Below are 13,159 nucleotides of genomic sequence, written 5' to 3'. Positions count from 1 at the left end.
ATTGAATTAATTATCAATTCTTCATGATTTGATTTTTAAAATTAGTTACTTTATGCTCCATTCACATTAAGAAGAAATATCAGTGGCCTCTGAATGTGAATGAAGTATAGTATAATTAATTTTAAAGATCATATTCATCTTAAAACAATAAAAATATTATTCAAAATAACTCAATAGCAATTAACTGTATATATTGTTAATTTTTGAGTAAGCGTCAAACATAATATGAATCTATATATTTTTTTAATGTGTAGGTTAAGTTTACAAGAGTTTCGGTACATGGGACGCCGGCATATAGTGGAAGAGACATTAGCTGCAAATAACCGAGATAATGTTCAGCCAATTTCTACTACTACAACAAAGAAATCTATGACATTACCTGCTCGAATGCAACCACCATCTGAATTTAATGCTGAAACAACAGCTAATTCAAATTGTCAAACACAACTATCACAATTAACACCTACCATATTAAGTAGCAATGGTACAGGCAGCATTGGCCGGGTAGAAAATTCAAAAAAAGGTTATATCTTAGTAACAAATATTTATTATTTTTTAGTGTAATCCGAGTTTTAGTTTGGTATTTGTAAAAAGTATATTCTAATAATATTTTAAAACCCTTTAAATCACCTATATTAGTATTTATTCAAATAAGTAATTAATTAAGAAACCTTGGTGTTTTTATTAGTAACTATTTTATTTATAATATATTTATTTATAATTTTGTGAGAATATATAATTATTTAATATATTATGTTAATGTTTAATTATTTTAGATACCGCTACTACTGATGACAACATGACATTTCGAGTACAATCTGAAGCTAATCTTACTGCAGAAGTGGGTTTAGTTATCCTCGATGCTCTTTCATCTTATTGTGTTCATTTTAAGGATACTTTGATGGCGTACAACGGTGAAAATGACATCATGGAGAGCGTTTTTTCCACTCTCTTGGCGTTTTTATGCATCCCACAATCTACATTAGTCTGTGGACATGTGTTCGCTACTTTAAGATCATTTATTAATAACTTTTCTCGTGTATTATTTAAAGGTATTTAAATTTGGTACATTATCAAACTAATTTAAAACTATCATAAATTTTATATATTATCATTGTTTGTTAAGGTACTGCTCAGTTAGTTGGCAAACTTTGTTCCCAATTATTAAATGGTTGTAATAGTCGATCTCCCAAGGTACGACAAGAATCCTGTGCTGCTCTTTATCTGTTAATGCGAAGCAATTTCGAACTTTCTTCGTCAAATATTACCAGAGTTCATTTGCAAACTGTTATTGCCGTGTCACAGTTGTTAGGTGACTTGACGTCTGCCGGTCTCAATAACTCACGGTTTCAAGAAAGTCTCTCATTAATCAATAGCTACGCTAATAGTGATAAAGTTATGAAAAATACTGGTACGTACAAATTAATAATATTAATAAAGAAGTTTTACTTTTCGAAAAATATACTAAACACATTATTTTAATATTTCAAACATCTTTAATCTAAATTTACAGTTTATTATTTGTAATTAGCAGAAAATTTAATTTCTATAGATTATATTTTAGCCTAACTTAACCATATATATAGTTAATTTTATTAAGGTTTGTGTAATTTTTCAATTTTAAGTTCAATACTATCAAAATAAATTGAAATATTGTTTTTTTTTCAATCGTGTTCAAAAACAACTTATTAGTTACCAATTTCTCAGGTTATTTCACTCATCACTTAATACTTATAAGTTATTAAAAGAATGTCAGTACAATATTTGTTTTCTCTCTCAGACTTATGTGTAACATAAATAAATACATTTACCCACTCATGTAAATAATTTTTTATTATTTTTGGAGTAAACTAAGAGCAGTTACCCGTCACAAAAAGTATAGAGAATTTTTTTATTTGAGAGTTTGACATAGGTTTTAAGTTTTATATTTTGAATTATAAATTTAATTGTTCTAAGTCAATACTTCGACAAGTTTATGTGTCAAAACCTCAAAAATTGTATCCACTATAATTTTCGTAATAAGTTATTTTACTCTAAAATAACTCAAAAACACAAATAACACGTTTTGTCTGTATTACGCATGGTCCTGAGAGAGAAAACATACAATGCTACGATATCCTCTAAAGACTTATTTTGAATAAGAAAATTATGTGAGTACTTAATCATGAAATATTAATTTTATATAATATATTTAACTAAAGTTTTTACGTTGAACTTTCGAGTATAGATAATAATTTTAAGTTGTGATATTTCTTACTTAAATTTGTATCCTTGTGACCATGTTAAGTAAATCTCCTTATTACTTTTAAGTTCTGGCTATACAATTAAAAACATGATAACTAATGTTTATTTGTATTAAAAAGCTTTTATATTTAAAAGCGTATTCATAAATACATTTTTATTTATAATCACCTAAATGAGTTTTGGTCTTAGGATTTCCAATGCAAGTGAAGGATTTAACAAGACGCGTAAGGACCGTGCTAATGGCAACTGCTCGTATGAAGGACCTGAACCACGACCCTGAAATGCTGGCTGATCTCCAACATAGTTTGGCGAACTCATATGCTTCAACGCCCGAATTGCGTTTAACTTGGTTACAGACTATGGCTCGAAATCACGATGACAACGGTGACTTTTCAGAGGTTCGGACGGCTCATCTCATTAATACTTTTCGGGATTCAAAGCATTTACATGTCTGTACTCTGGACGTACCAATACACCAGGGAGATTTAAATCTGAAATTTAATTTTGCATATCCAACGATTAGCGTTGATAAATTTTGGAATTATTCTTAAATTTTAATGTATATCACTATTTAACATTAGCAAATGTAAAGTAGGTATTTCTTTTTTAAACAATAGATTAGGAAAAAAATAATGTTTGATACTTAACGTGGGTAATCACTAATAGTGTATTCGTAAGTTATAAGAAGTCCCAAACCCCGCTCATAATCTATAATAAAAAGCAGCACGTGTTTTAACTTTTAACACTATGTAGGTATCTACATTCTACGTATATACCATACGTCCATACAAATAACTATATATGATGTCAGTATAATATTATGCAATTAAAGATAATCGAATTTTTGAAAAATGAATGTTAGGTATCTACAGGGCCGGCGCAAGAAGTTTTGGCGCCCTGGGCGAAACCATGTTTTGGCGCCCTTAACACAGCACCCCCCCCCCCCCGCCAAGACTAGTTTGAGTAGTATTAAAATTAAGTTTTTTAGTAAGTTAAATAAAATTAGCATGTATTTTGTATCATAACAATATTGTAATAAGGTTAGACATATTATTTTATTAACTTATAAAATTGTACAACGAAAATAATATTAAATTTATATTATCATATTTATAGATACTGCGAAAAACGTGTTAAGTTAATAATACTAATTTTCATAATAATAAATATGCGAATGTGCGATTCACCACGTTATATCGACCGTTGCGCCATATATTAATTATTATATATCATCATATATTCATATCAATTATCAAAATTCAAAGTATATCCATTAACATAAAATATCAAATCAAATTATATTATATTATTTCACGTCACCAGCCCACCACTGCCTATAATATAGGAATATTGTGTTTCTGGTTTCACTAACTACTTATTAATTAAAACGAAATTTATTGTAAAAAAGAAACCAAAATACTATGTACAAATTTACTAAACAAAATATATGATCATATGAATATTGATTACCTGTTGGCGCCCACAGAAATTTTTCTAGGGGGGGGGGGGCAATGTTAGGATTTGAGGATAAATATTATAATTTTACTAGGTGTTTTAAAATAATAACGTTTTTTATTATACTCGTTTACAATGTATTATATTACAACTTATTTTATATTTTAAATTTGTTGTATAGTATATAGTCATCTATTTATCTTAAAACATTCAATTAAAAAAAATATTTTGAAAAAGCCAGGGGGTCAAATGCCCCAGCTTGCACCCCCCTGCGGGCGCCTATGGTTGGCAGTTACTTGTTAGCTTATACATTTGAGTATTTGACATTACACAGCAGACCGTACGGAGCGAGAGCTCGTCGAAAACAATAAATTGAATAAATAATTGTGTGTGTCAAACAATAAAATTGTGTCTTTTTGATTTACGCTTTACTCTGCGGTATTTTCACCGTAAGGTCCGAATGGGTTTTACCGCCACGGTTTTTCTAACGAATCTAGCCTTAATCGTCTAGTTATATGATTTTATTTATAAATAGGTAAATATTATAATAAGATACGACCATCTATATTCTATATATTTTATTGACAGTTGACACACACTAATGCGGTGATATGCTTCCGTAGTTCCGTGTATTATTTTTACATCAAAACCAGCGGTATCGATGCACTAGCTGTTATATTATTCTTATATTCTACTAATATGACTTATATGAGACAATTGAAGATGCATCTTCAATTAAAACGACATTAGATAATGAAAATATTTCAAATTGTATAGATTGTTAATGTGTTTTAAAAGATAAATAAATAAAAATAATTTTCAGTTTGGCATCCCTCCGTGCTGGCGCTCTGGGCAGTCGCCCAGGTCGCCCATAGCTTTCGCCGGCTCTGGGTATCTATATAACTATCAAGTTATTATTGTTTTCAGGCGGCCTGCTGTAGGCTCCACATTGCGGCGCTTGTAGCGCAATACCGGAAACTGAAGGGAACGCAGTCATGGGGTGCTGAAGCATTTGAGAAAATCTCGTCGAACATTTCCAGGGACGAGACGGGCCTGCAGCTGGACTCCGGTGGCGGCAGCGTGGCAGTAAACGACACGCTTTACGGAGAGCAGGCTCTTCTTGAGCGACTGGAGGCGTGCGCAGTCAGTCTACGCCGGGCCGAGCTGTACGAGTGTTTCGGCGAGCTGTACAAGCTGGTCATACCTGTGTATGAGCAACGCAAGGACTACCACGCGTTGGCCGACTGTTATCGGACCGTCGGCATTGCGTACGACGCGGCCGTGTCCGCCCGCCAGTCTGGCCGCCGGATGCTTGGCCGTTATTATAGGGTTACGCTGTTTGGACAGGTATATAATATGCACCACAAATATACATATATTCCGTGTTACCTACAGGCTGCAGTAGCGTTATATAGGATTTTAAAATGGGATGGGAGCACACACGAATATACCTACTATATGGTGGCAAACCTATTGAACACATTTGCCAAAAATTACCTTTTTTTTCGAGCGTGCCATGAAAAATATTTTGTTAGTTGTTTTAGGTACCTAGTTAGGTCTTAGCCTCTTAGGTACATACAATATTGTAATAATATTACTTGTTAATTATTTATTTTGATGTGATGTTTGTAGTTGATGCCAATTCGTTAACATTTGGTTTATAATTAGTAACTTTTAATAAAGTACACGCAGCACTGCATTCATCAGTTAGTCGTTTTTCTAAATCAGATTTTTACCTATTATGTATAGTAAAAATATTGTAATTTTTCACGTACCATGGACAAAAATAATAAATGTCCATTACTATATTTAATAATTATTAAAATAATAACCATCAATTTAATGGGAGGCATGACTGCTAGCCCCCCTCCTATATATACACCACTGCATATATAATTATTGTTATTGTTCAGTGATCGTAATAAACAGTCATGATGGTTTAGATACCCATTATTAAGTTTTAAAAATACTTTCATAAAATATAAAAATAAGAATAAATGTTTAAATAATGATTAACTAGAACAAAAGTTATTTCATTTTTCAGGTCTTCCTGTTACACCTTACACCTTATATAATATAATTTTAATATTTTATACGTAAATAACTTACAATTAACCAATGACCTACATTACTTTGGTAATAAGTTTTCATAATCATTATATTATATAGGTATATAGATTATATCAATATACTTAATAAGCGTTATGTATTCATATTTCATAAAGTTCCTTATACTATTATAATTTTTGTGTTCAATAATGAAACGTATTTCTTATTTTGTTTGCAATGTTTGTTTGTTTTTGTTCAGGCATATTTTGGCGATCAACACGGCATCGAATTCGTGTATAAAGAACCAAAGCTAACACCTTTATCAGACGTATCTGAACGATTACTGTGTCAATATGGCGATAAATTTGGCCGGGACAATGTACGCATAATTATGGATTCAAGTACTGTAAGCATTTTTATAAATATTCCAATATAGGCATAATTATGTTTGAATATTTGATAGACTGTAGATTGTGTTGTTTATTGAATTAATTTGATTTGACTGTTTTTAACTTTTGTATTATTGTTTTATATTATTGGCCGTATAGATTTCCACTTCTGAGTTGGATGTGAAATTCGCGTACATACAAATTACTCACGTCGTGCCATACCACGGAGAAAAATATATGGATATTGATAACGATTCCGTTTCCGAGTTTGAACGCAACCATGACATTGATAGTTTTGTTTTTGAAACACCGTTTACACTTGGCGGCGGCCAATCTCAAAGTGGTCCGCGTGAGCAATGGAAACGACAGACAATTATAAAAAGTAAAATTTTAGAGTATTTTATTATATGAAATAAAAATTGAAATAAACTGCAACAGAACAAAACTTATCAATTTATCATCAAAAATTATTATTCTCTAGCCGAGTATAAGTTTCCATATGTTAAGAAACGTTTACGAGTATGTGCTAGACGTGAAAAAGAACAATGTCCTATACAAGTAGCCATAGATGAAATGTGCCAGCGAGTTCGAGAATTGAGACAAACTGTATCTGCTCAGCCAACGGATGTAAAAAAATTGCAGCTACGTTTACAAGTAAATTTTTTTTTACTTTTAATAGTATTCAAAGCCTTTACATATATAGTTATAAAAAATATTAACTAGGTAGAAGTAGTCATCTAACAAAATTTAAGTATTTATTAATCAATTGTTTTAATTGTTTCTTATTCTTGTTTTAATTTCGTCGGTTTCAGATAAATGTATTAATAGTGTGTAACATCCTAACAACAACCTTCACCTTCAAGTTAGGAAATATCCTTTAAATCTAAAACTAAAAGACTTTTACCTTAAATTCAGAAACAAATTAACATATTTAATAAAAGAAACTAAAACTAAATATAACAAAAAAGAAATACATAAATCTGGGAAAACCACCAAACATAAATGGCAATTAATCAATGATATCATATCCAGAAACAATAAAAAAAATAATCTTAATGAATTACTAAATAATATAAAAGCTAATACTGAACCTAATGATAGGAAACCAGCTTCAATCTTAGCCGATAATTTTGACTATTTTATAAATGTGGCAACTGATCTAGTAACACAACTAAAAAACGATGCAAATGTAAATAATTTGTCCAACAATACAATTATGCCAAATGCTTCCCCCTTAAATAAATTTGAGCTGATAACACATAAAGATATTATACTAGAAGCAACTTCTAAATTAAAAAATGGCGCATCGCCCGGTATCAACAACATATCCTCTAATCTTCTAAAGAAAATATATTACTTTCCTTGTTAAACCCCTCACACACCTTTTTAATCTATGTATAACCCAAAATAAAATTCCAGATGTTTTTAAAGTAGCAATTATAACACCCATTTACAAGAAAGGTCTAACTTCTATCATTAGTAATTTTCGGCCAATATCTGTAATATCAAATGTAGCAAAAATATTTGAAAAAATTATAAAAGCTAGATTAGTACACTACTTAAAATCGAATAATTTACTCTTTGAACACCAATATGGTTTTAGTTCCGATAAAAGCACTGATCAAGCCATAGCTAATGTAACCAAAATTATCTATAGTACACTGAAAGAAGGAAAAAAATGTGCAACTATTTATCTTGACCTGGCGAAAGCATTCGATACTGTGGACCATGTAAAACTACTAAAAAAAATGCACTACATAGGTATTACTGGTTCGACTCACTCACTATTCGAATCATATTTGGAAAAAGGGAAACAGAGGGTTAAAATAAATGATACCATCTCTAGTGAGCAAACTATTGTATGTGGTGTTCCTCAGGGTACACCACATACAATAGTTGTACAGGTTTTCTCCTGTACTATTCAATATTCAGTTAAATGATATTAAACTTCTGAACTTAAATAGTAATATTATTTGTTACGCTGATGATACTGTATTGATTTGTAGTGGTTTAACCTGGGAAGAAGTTTTCGCTAATATTGAGGCTGATTCACTGTCAATTAAAATCTGGTTAAAGAAAAACAATCTATTTCTTAATTTAGATAAATCAGCCATACTACTTCACTCCCTGTCTGCATGTACCCTACCTACCTTAAATGAACTAAAAATTCACGAATGTAATACTTTATTATTAAATCACTGCCAGTGTAAATTGGTTTCAATTGTCAAAAATTATAAATACATATAGGTATCGATATGTCTCATGATATGAAATGGAAAAATCAAATTAATAATACTACCTATAAGTTGAGAAAGATGATTTTCATCATGAAATCTCTACGTGAAATACTAGATTGTAAAGACATAAAACTTATATATTTAATTCTCTTTGAACCTTTAATCACATATGGCATTATTGGTTGGGGTAGCGCCTATGATAATGTGCTATTACGTCTTCAAAAATGCCAAAATACTATTATTAGAGTTGCTTGAAACAAAAAATAGAGATATCCATCAAAAAAATTATATGAAGAATTTAATGTACTTAATATAAATAAACTATACATAAAAACCTGTACCATTTTCCTAAAAAAACATAACCTGTTATCCTCTGTAAATCACAAAGTTAACACTAGATATGCTACTATTCGCTAAAATTTCCCAAAAAAGCTTGATGTCGTAAAATGTATGATTTTGTTGGGACACATATACATAATATAATGCCCAAAGAAGTGGCTAATATTTTTGATGCTACTATACTGAAGTATCAGGATTAATTTTGTTTTTACATTAACATTGTTTATTTATATTTGCTGTTCAAACTTATATTATTGTATTTCTGTTTTTGATTTTTTATTGTATATTTGAGTAGGTATTTTAAGGAGAAAATGATAAATGTAAATGTGTTGTATATAAGATAACTCTTAGGCCTCCACACGAGTTTAAACTCAGTGAGGCCTAGTAATCTTTACCGATATTAAATAATAAAAAAAAAAAAAACAGAAAATTTTAGTGGCATTTTACACTCAGCAGTTGTTCCAAATAAGCTCCTTTAGTTTAAAATTTAGAGTGAATTTACCTCTTATAAAAATTAAAGGTAACATTATTTAGGTTACCACAGAGGATTTATATTTAATTTTATTTAAAAGCGAGTTATTAGTATTTTGTTAACTGTTTGTATATCTTACAAACATCTATATACATCTATATAGGTAACTCGCTTTAAAATTAAAATATAATATTAATCCTCTGTGATAATCATGTTACCTTTAATTTTTATAAGAGGTAAATTCACTCTAAATTTTAAACTAAAAGAGCTTATTTGGAACTACTGCTGAGTGTAAAATTTGCTATGTTACGCACTTGTAATACTGAGACAACACATGCGAGTGTGAAAATATTTGTGAAAATTTAAATTTTTCTTTTTTTGCATTCAATCTTTTTTATAAGCATATTATATAATTTTTCTATATGAATAGATGGAATTGATACTAAACATTATATGTATTTGGTATTATGACATATTATTGGCATTCCTAACTTCACTAAAAAATAAAAATACACCTTAGGTCAGCATTACTAAAAAATAATTTCATAAAATTTTAATTTTTTTTTTCGTTTTAGTATTAAAAAATAAGAATAAATGTTTAAGTAATGATTAGAACTAGAACAAAAGTTATTTCATTTGTCAGGTCTTCCTGTTACATCTTATATAATATAATTTTAATATTTTATATGTAAATAACTTACACTAAACCAATGATCTACATTACTTTGTTAATTAGTTTTGGTATGTAGTCAATACATTTACCATATCATAATACCTATCTTTTTTATAGTCATATAAATATTTTTCTATGCAAAATAGAAAGGTTCATCACTTTGCACAACTTTTATTGATTTGTCACTTTACAGGGAAGTGTATGTGTTCAAGTCAATGCCGGTCCATTGGCATATGCCAGAGCATTTTTGGAACCACAAGCTGTTCTTGAATTACAGGCTGATAAAGTTCAAGACCTTAAAGATACGTTTAGGTAAGTCTATGTAATAATATACTTATGCAATGTGTGTTTATACTGAGATATATTAATTAAAACAACTATTTTGTATAACGACTTTATAAAATGTACGAGAATAAAATGCACAAATTATTCTGATCCAAGGGCAGGAGTTCATGTGGATATACAATGCATCAAACCATTTTTTATTTTAAGCAAGTTGTTTTCCTCATGTGAATTAAACGTATTGCTATAAGAGATATAGTCGAAGTAGTGATTATTGACATTTGTATTGATAAAATTTATTTTTTAATTATCAGACTTTATAGAAGACTAGCTGTGAGTATATAGTTCAAATTATGTAGGTAAATGATGATGAAATTAACTGCAGCTAATGGTCACAGCACATACTGCATAAACATTTACCTACTTCAAATTATGATCTAAACTTAACATCTGATTTAATTATGATAACAGTTAACTGAAAGCGATTACCTTTAACGATGAGTATAATAATTGTTTCGCGTTATTTAAGTTTTCAACTGTAATATAATATTACTTCCAACTTATTAACAGCCATTCATATTATTGATTCACATTCGTTTACAATTTTTTCACTTTAGTATTTTACTAAACATCAAGCACGAGCCTTTTCCCGTTTTGATTGGAAAAAAAATAATTTATTATAATTTGTTTTAATCTTTATTATTTGTTTTTTTTTGTTTTTAAAAAATCAGAGAATTTATCAGCGCATGTTTCGATGCGTTGAAGTTGAATAGAATGTTAGTATCTGCCGATCAAATGGAATACCAAGATGTGATGCAAGAAAACTTTTTGAAAATGTGTCGGGAACTTTCAGAGTGCATTGAAAGCGATTCACTGTGGCGAGATGTATTGCAATCCTGTACATCTCCGAGTAACGATAGCCGAACACTTTTTACTGCAATTAGTGGAGCGAGTCAAGATTCGTCTAACGCATAACACCTGAAATACAGGTCTTATTTGAAAAAAAACATGATTTATGTGAGGTTTCATTTTTATTTTTCGAATTGTTACTAAGCTAAATTAAATTATTTTACGTTATTATTACATACTATTATTTATTATTATTATTATTATTATAATAAATTACTATATTATGACTATTATGACTATTATGACTATTGCCATTGTATAACTATCGCCTCTCCAACTTTTGCCATTGGGGCTTTGTTATTAATTTGATAGGATATTTTTAAAGAAAGTATATTATAATATAACTGATAATCTATCTTACTTGTAATTTCTAAAGTGTAAAATATTTAGACATTAAAGTTAGGTTGGACTTATTAAGTTTAAATATTTCGTTCAGTCATATTGAGATATTGATATAATTTCAATCAAAATTGACTATTTAACTATCCTTATACTCATTATAAGTTTATTATACAGTCTTTATTATACATAGTGCAATTTTCCTGAATAAGATCAATTAAAATTAATTTTTTATACTGTATTACAAATTATTATTATAAGTAGGTTATTGATCATTTGTCAGATTTGATGCTCTTTAGATTACATAAATAATTATTGTTATATGATAATTTTAATGAGAAAATATTGTAATTTGTAACTTATTGAGAAACCAGGAAGGAATATATTTGTTGAAAAGTAAATAAAACAAATTGTGCCACATATTTCATATTTGTTATAACTCATACCTATATTAATATTCTATGAATTAAAACTTGGTACCTACTAAAGAGAGTACTCATCTTGTATGCTATTTAATGTCAAAGTGTGACAGTTTTTAGAATACCTACCAAATCAAAATCTGTTATATAATAATGTAGTGAAGGAAAATATAAGTTAATATCAAACTACTGAATGTTGCTTTAACTATTTTCACTGGTATTTAGTTTAAATCCACTATCCATGCCGTAACTACCCTCTGTGGGACCCTTGAAAATTTTTATTTTGTTTCATTTTATAGGTATAATTTTAATATAAATGTAATAATAATACATTCTTATGCTTTAATCAAAAAACCGCTTTTTTTTTTTAAATAATTGAGTCTTAATAGTTAATGAGTTATATATTATATATATAACTCGTATATTCCTATGTTTCATACAAGAAAAAATAAAATATATATTGGTAATATATAAATGTAAAAGTAGTAAACACTAATAAATTAACATCATCAAGGCACAATCCAGTATATAATTTTTGTGTATTACACATTTACTCTTGATTTTTAAAAAACTTTAAATAATTCATGAGAAAAAACAATGTTTGAAAAAAAAAACTAATTTTAATTTAACTCAAATGCGCCCTCGGTAGGGCTCATTTTACCACCTTTAGTTATGGCATTAGTTATATCAATTTATTTTAGATAAATAATATAACTAAAAATATGATCTAACTCAAAAAGGGTAAAAATATTATGAAAATGTTATCATATATCCTAAATGATAAAATAAACATTCAATAAAAATGTTAAGTATTTCAGGTTATAATTTTTTATGTAATACAAAAAAAATAAAATAATCTTGACAAATCTGGTTTTGCATTTTTAAACAATTTAGATTTTTTATTTTTGATCCTCCAATATACAATCTTTTTTTTTTTTTTAAAGAAATTTACAATCTATACCTTAGGCACAATGAGTAAATGTGAAACAGAATATATATAAGGTATCAAAACAATTAATATTAATAATAAAAAGAGTTTACAATAAATTATATAGTACATGTTACGTTTGATGAGAGCAGCCGCCCATTAATGACACTCTCGTAATATACAACCTAGATTCATTTAAAAAAAAAAGACTGAAATAGTTAATCTAAGGGTTTTTACTATCTTAAAAGATGAAAATTAATTTTAAAACAATACATTCTTTGCTCTAGTCAGTATCTAAAACAGTAATTTTTTATATTAAATATTTCTTTTTTATTTTACAACATACTATACTCACCCAATAAATCATATTAGATAACTTTTTAATTTCAGGTCTGTATTTTTTAATTTGTTACTTTTAGATTTT

At 28.6% G+C, this 13,159-nt stretch overlaps 1 protein-coding gene across 1 annotated transcript in view; it reads left to right on the top strand.

Annotated features, from left to right (window-relative positions):
* The window catches only part of Ziz (dedicator of cytokinesis protein Ziz), a 28,767-nt gene extending 16,851 nt beyond the window's left edge, over positions 1-11,916 (top strand). Inside the window, exons 24-33 of the mRNA XM_089215089.1 lie at positions 255-523; positions 777-1,052; positions 1,127-1,411; positions 2,434-2,642; positions 4,627-5,046; positions 6,008-6,154; positions 6,297-6,519; positions 6,619-6,791; positions 10,052-10,170; positions 10,872-11,916. Coding sequence (XP_089071215.1) covers positions 255-523; positions 777-1,052; positions 1,127-1,411; positions 2,434-2,642; positions 4,627-5,046; positions 6,008-6,154; positions 6,297-6,519; positions 6,619-6,791; positions 10,052-10,170; positions 10,872-11,115 — 2,365 coding nt within the window. The 3' untranslated portion in view covers positions 11,116-11,916. The remainder of the gene's footprint in view (positions 1-254; positions 524-776; positions 1,053-1,126; positions 1,412-2,433; positions 2,643-4,626; positions 5,047-6,007; positions 6,155-6,296; positions 6,520-6,618; positions 6,792-10,051; positions 10,171-10,871) is intronic.
* The last annotated feature ends 1,243 nt before the right edge of the window (positions 11,917-13,159 follow it).

This window comes from Diuraphis noxia, unplaced genomic scaffold, assembly GCF_037042655.1.
Source record: "Diuraphis noxia isolate RWA-SAM2 unplaced genomic scaffold, SU_Dnox_SAM2 contig0001, whole genome shotgun sequence".
NCBI lineage: Eukaryota > Metazoa > Arthropoda > Insecta > Hemiptera > Aphididae > Diuraphis > Diuraphis noxia.
The sequence above is the reverse complement of the archived record's forward strand: the minus strand, read 5'-3'. Positions and strand labels throughout refer to the sequence as shown.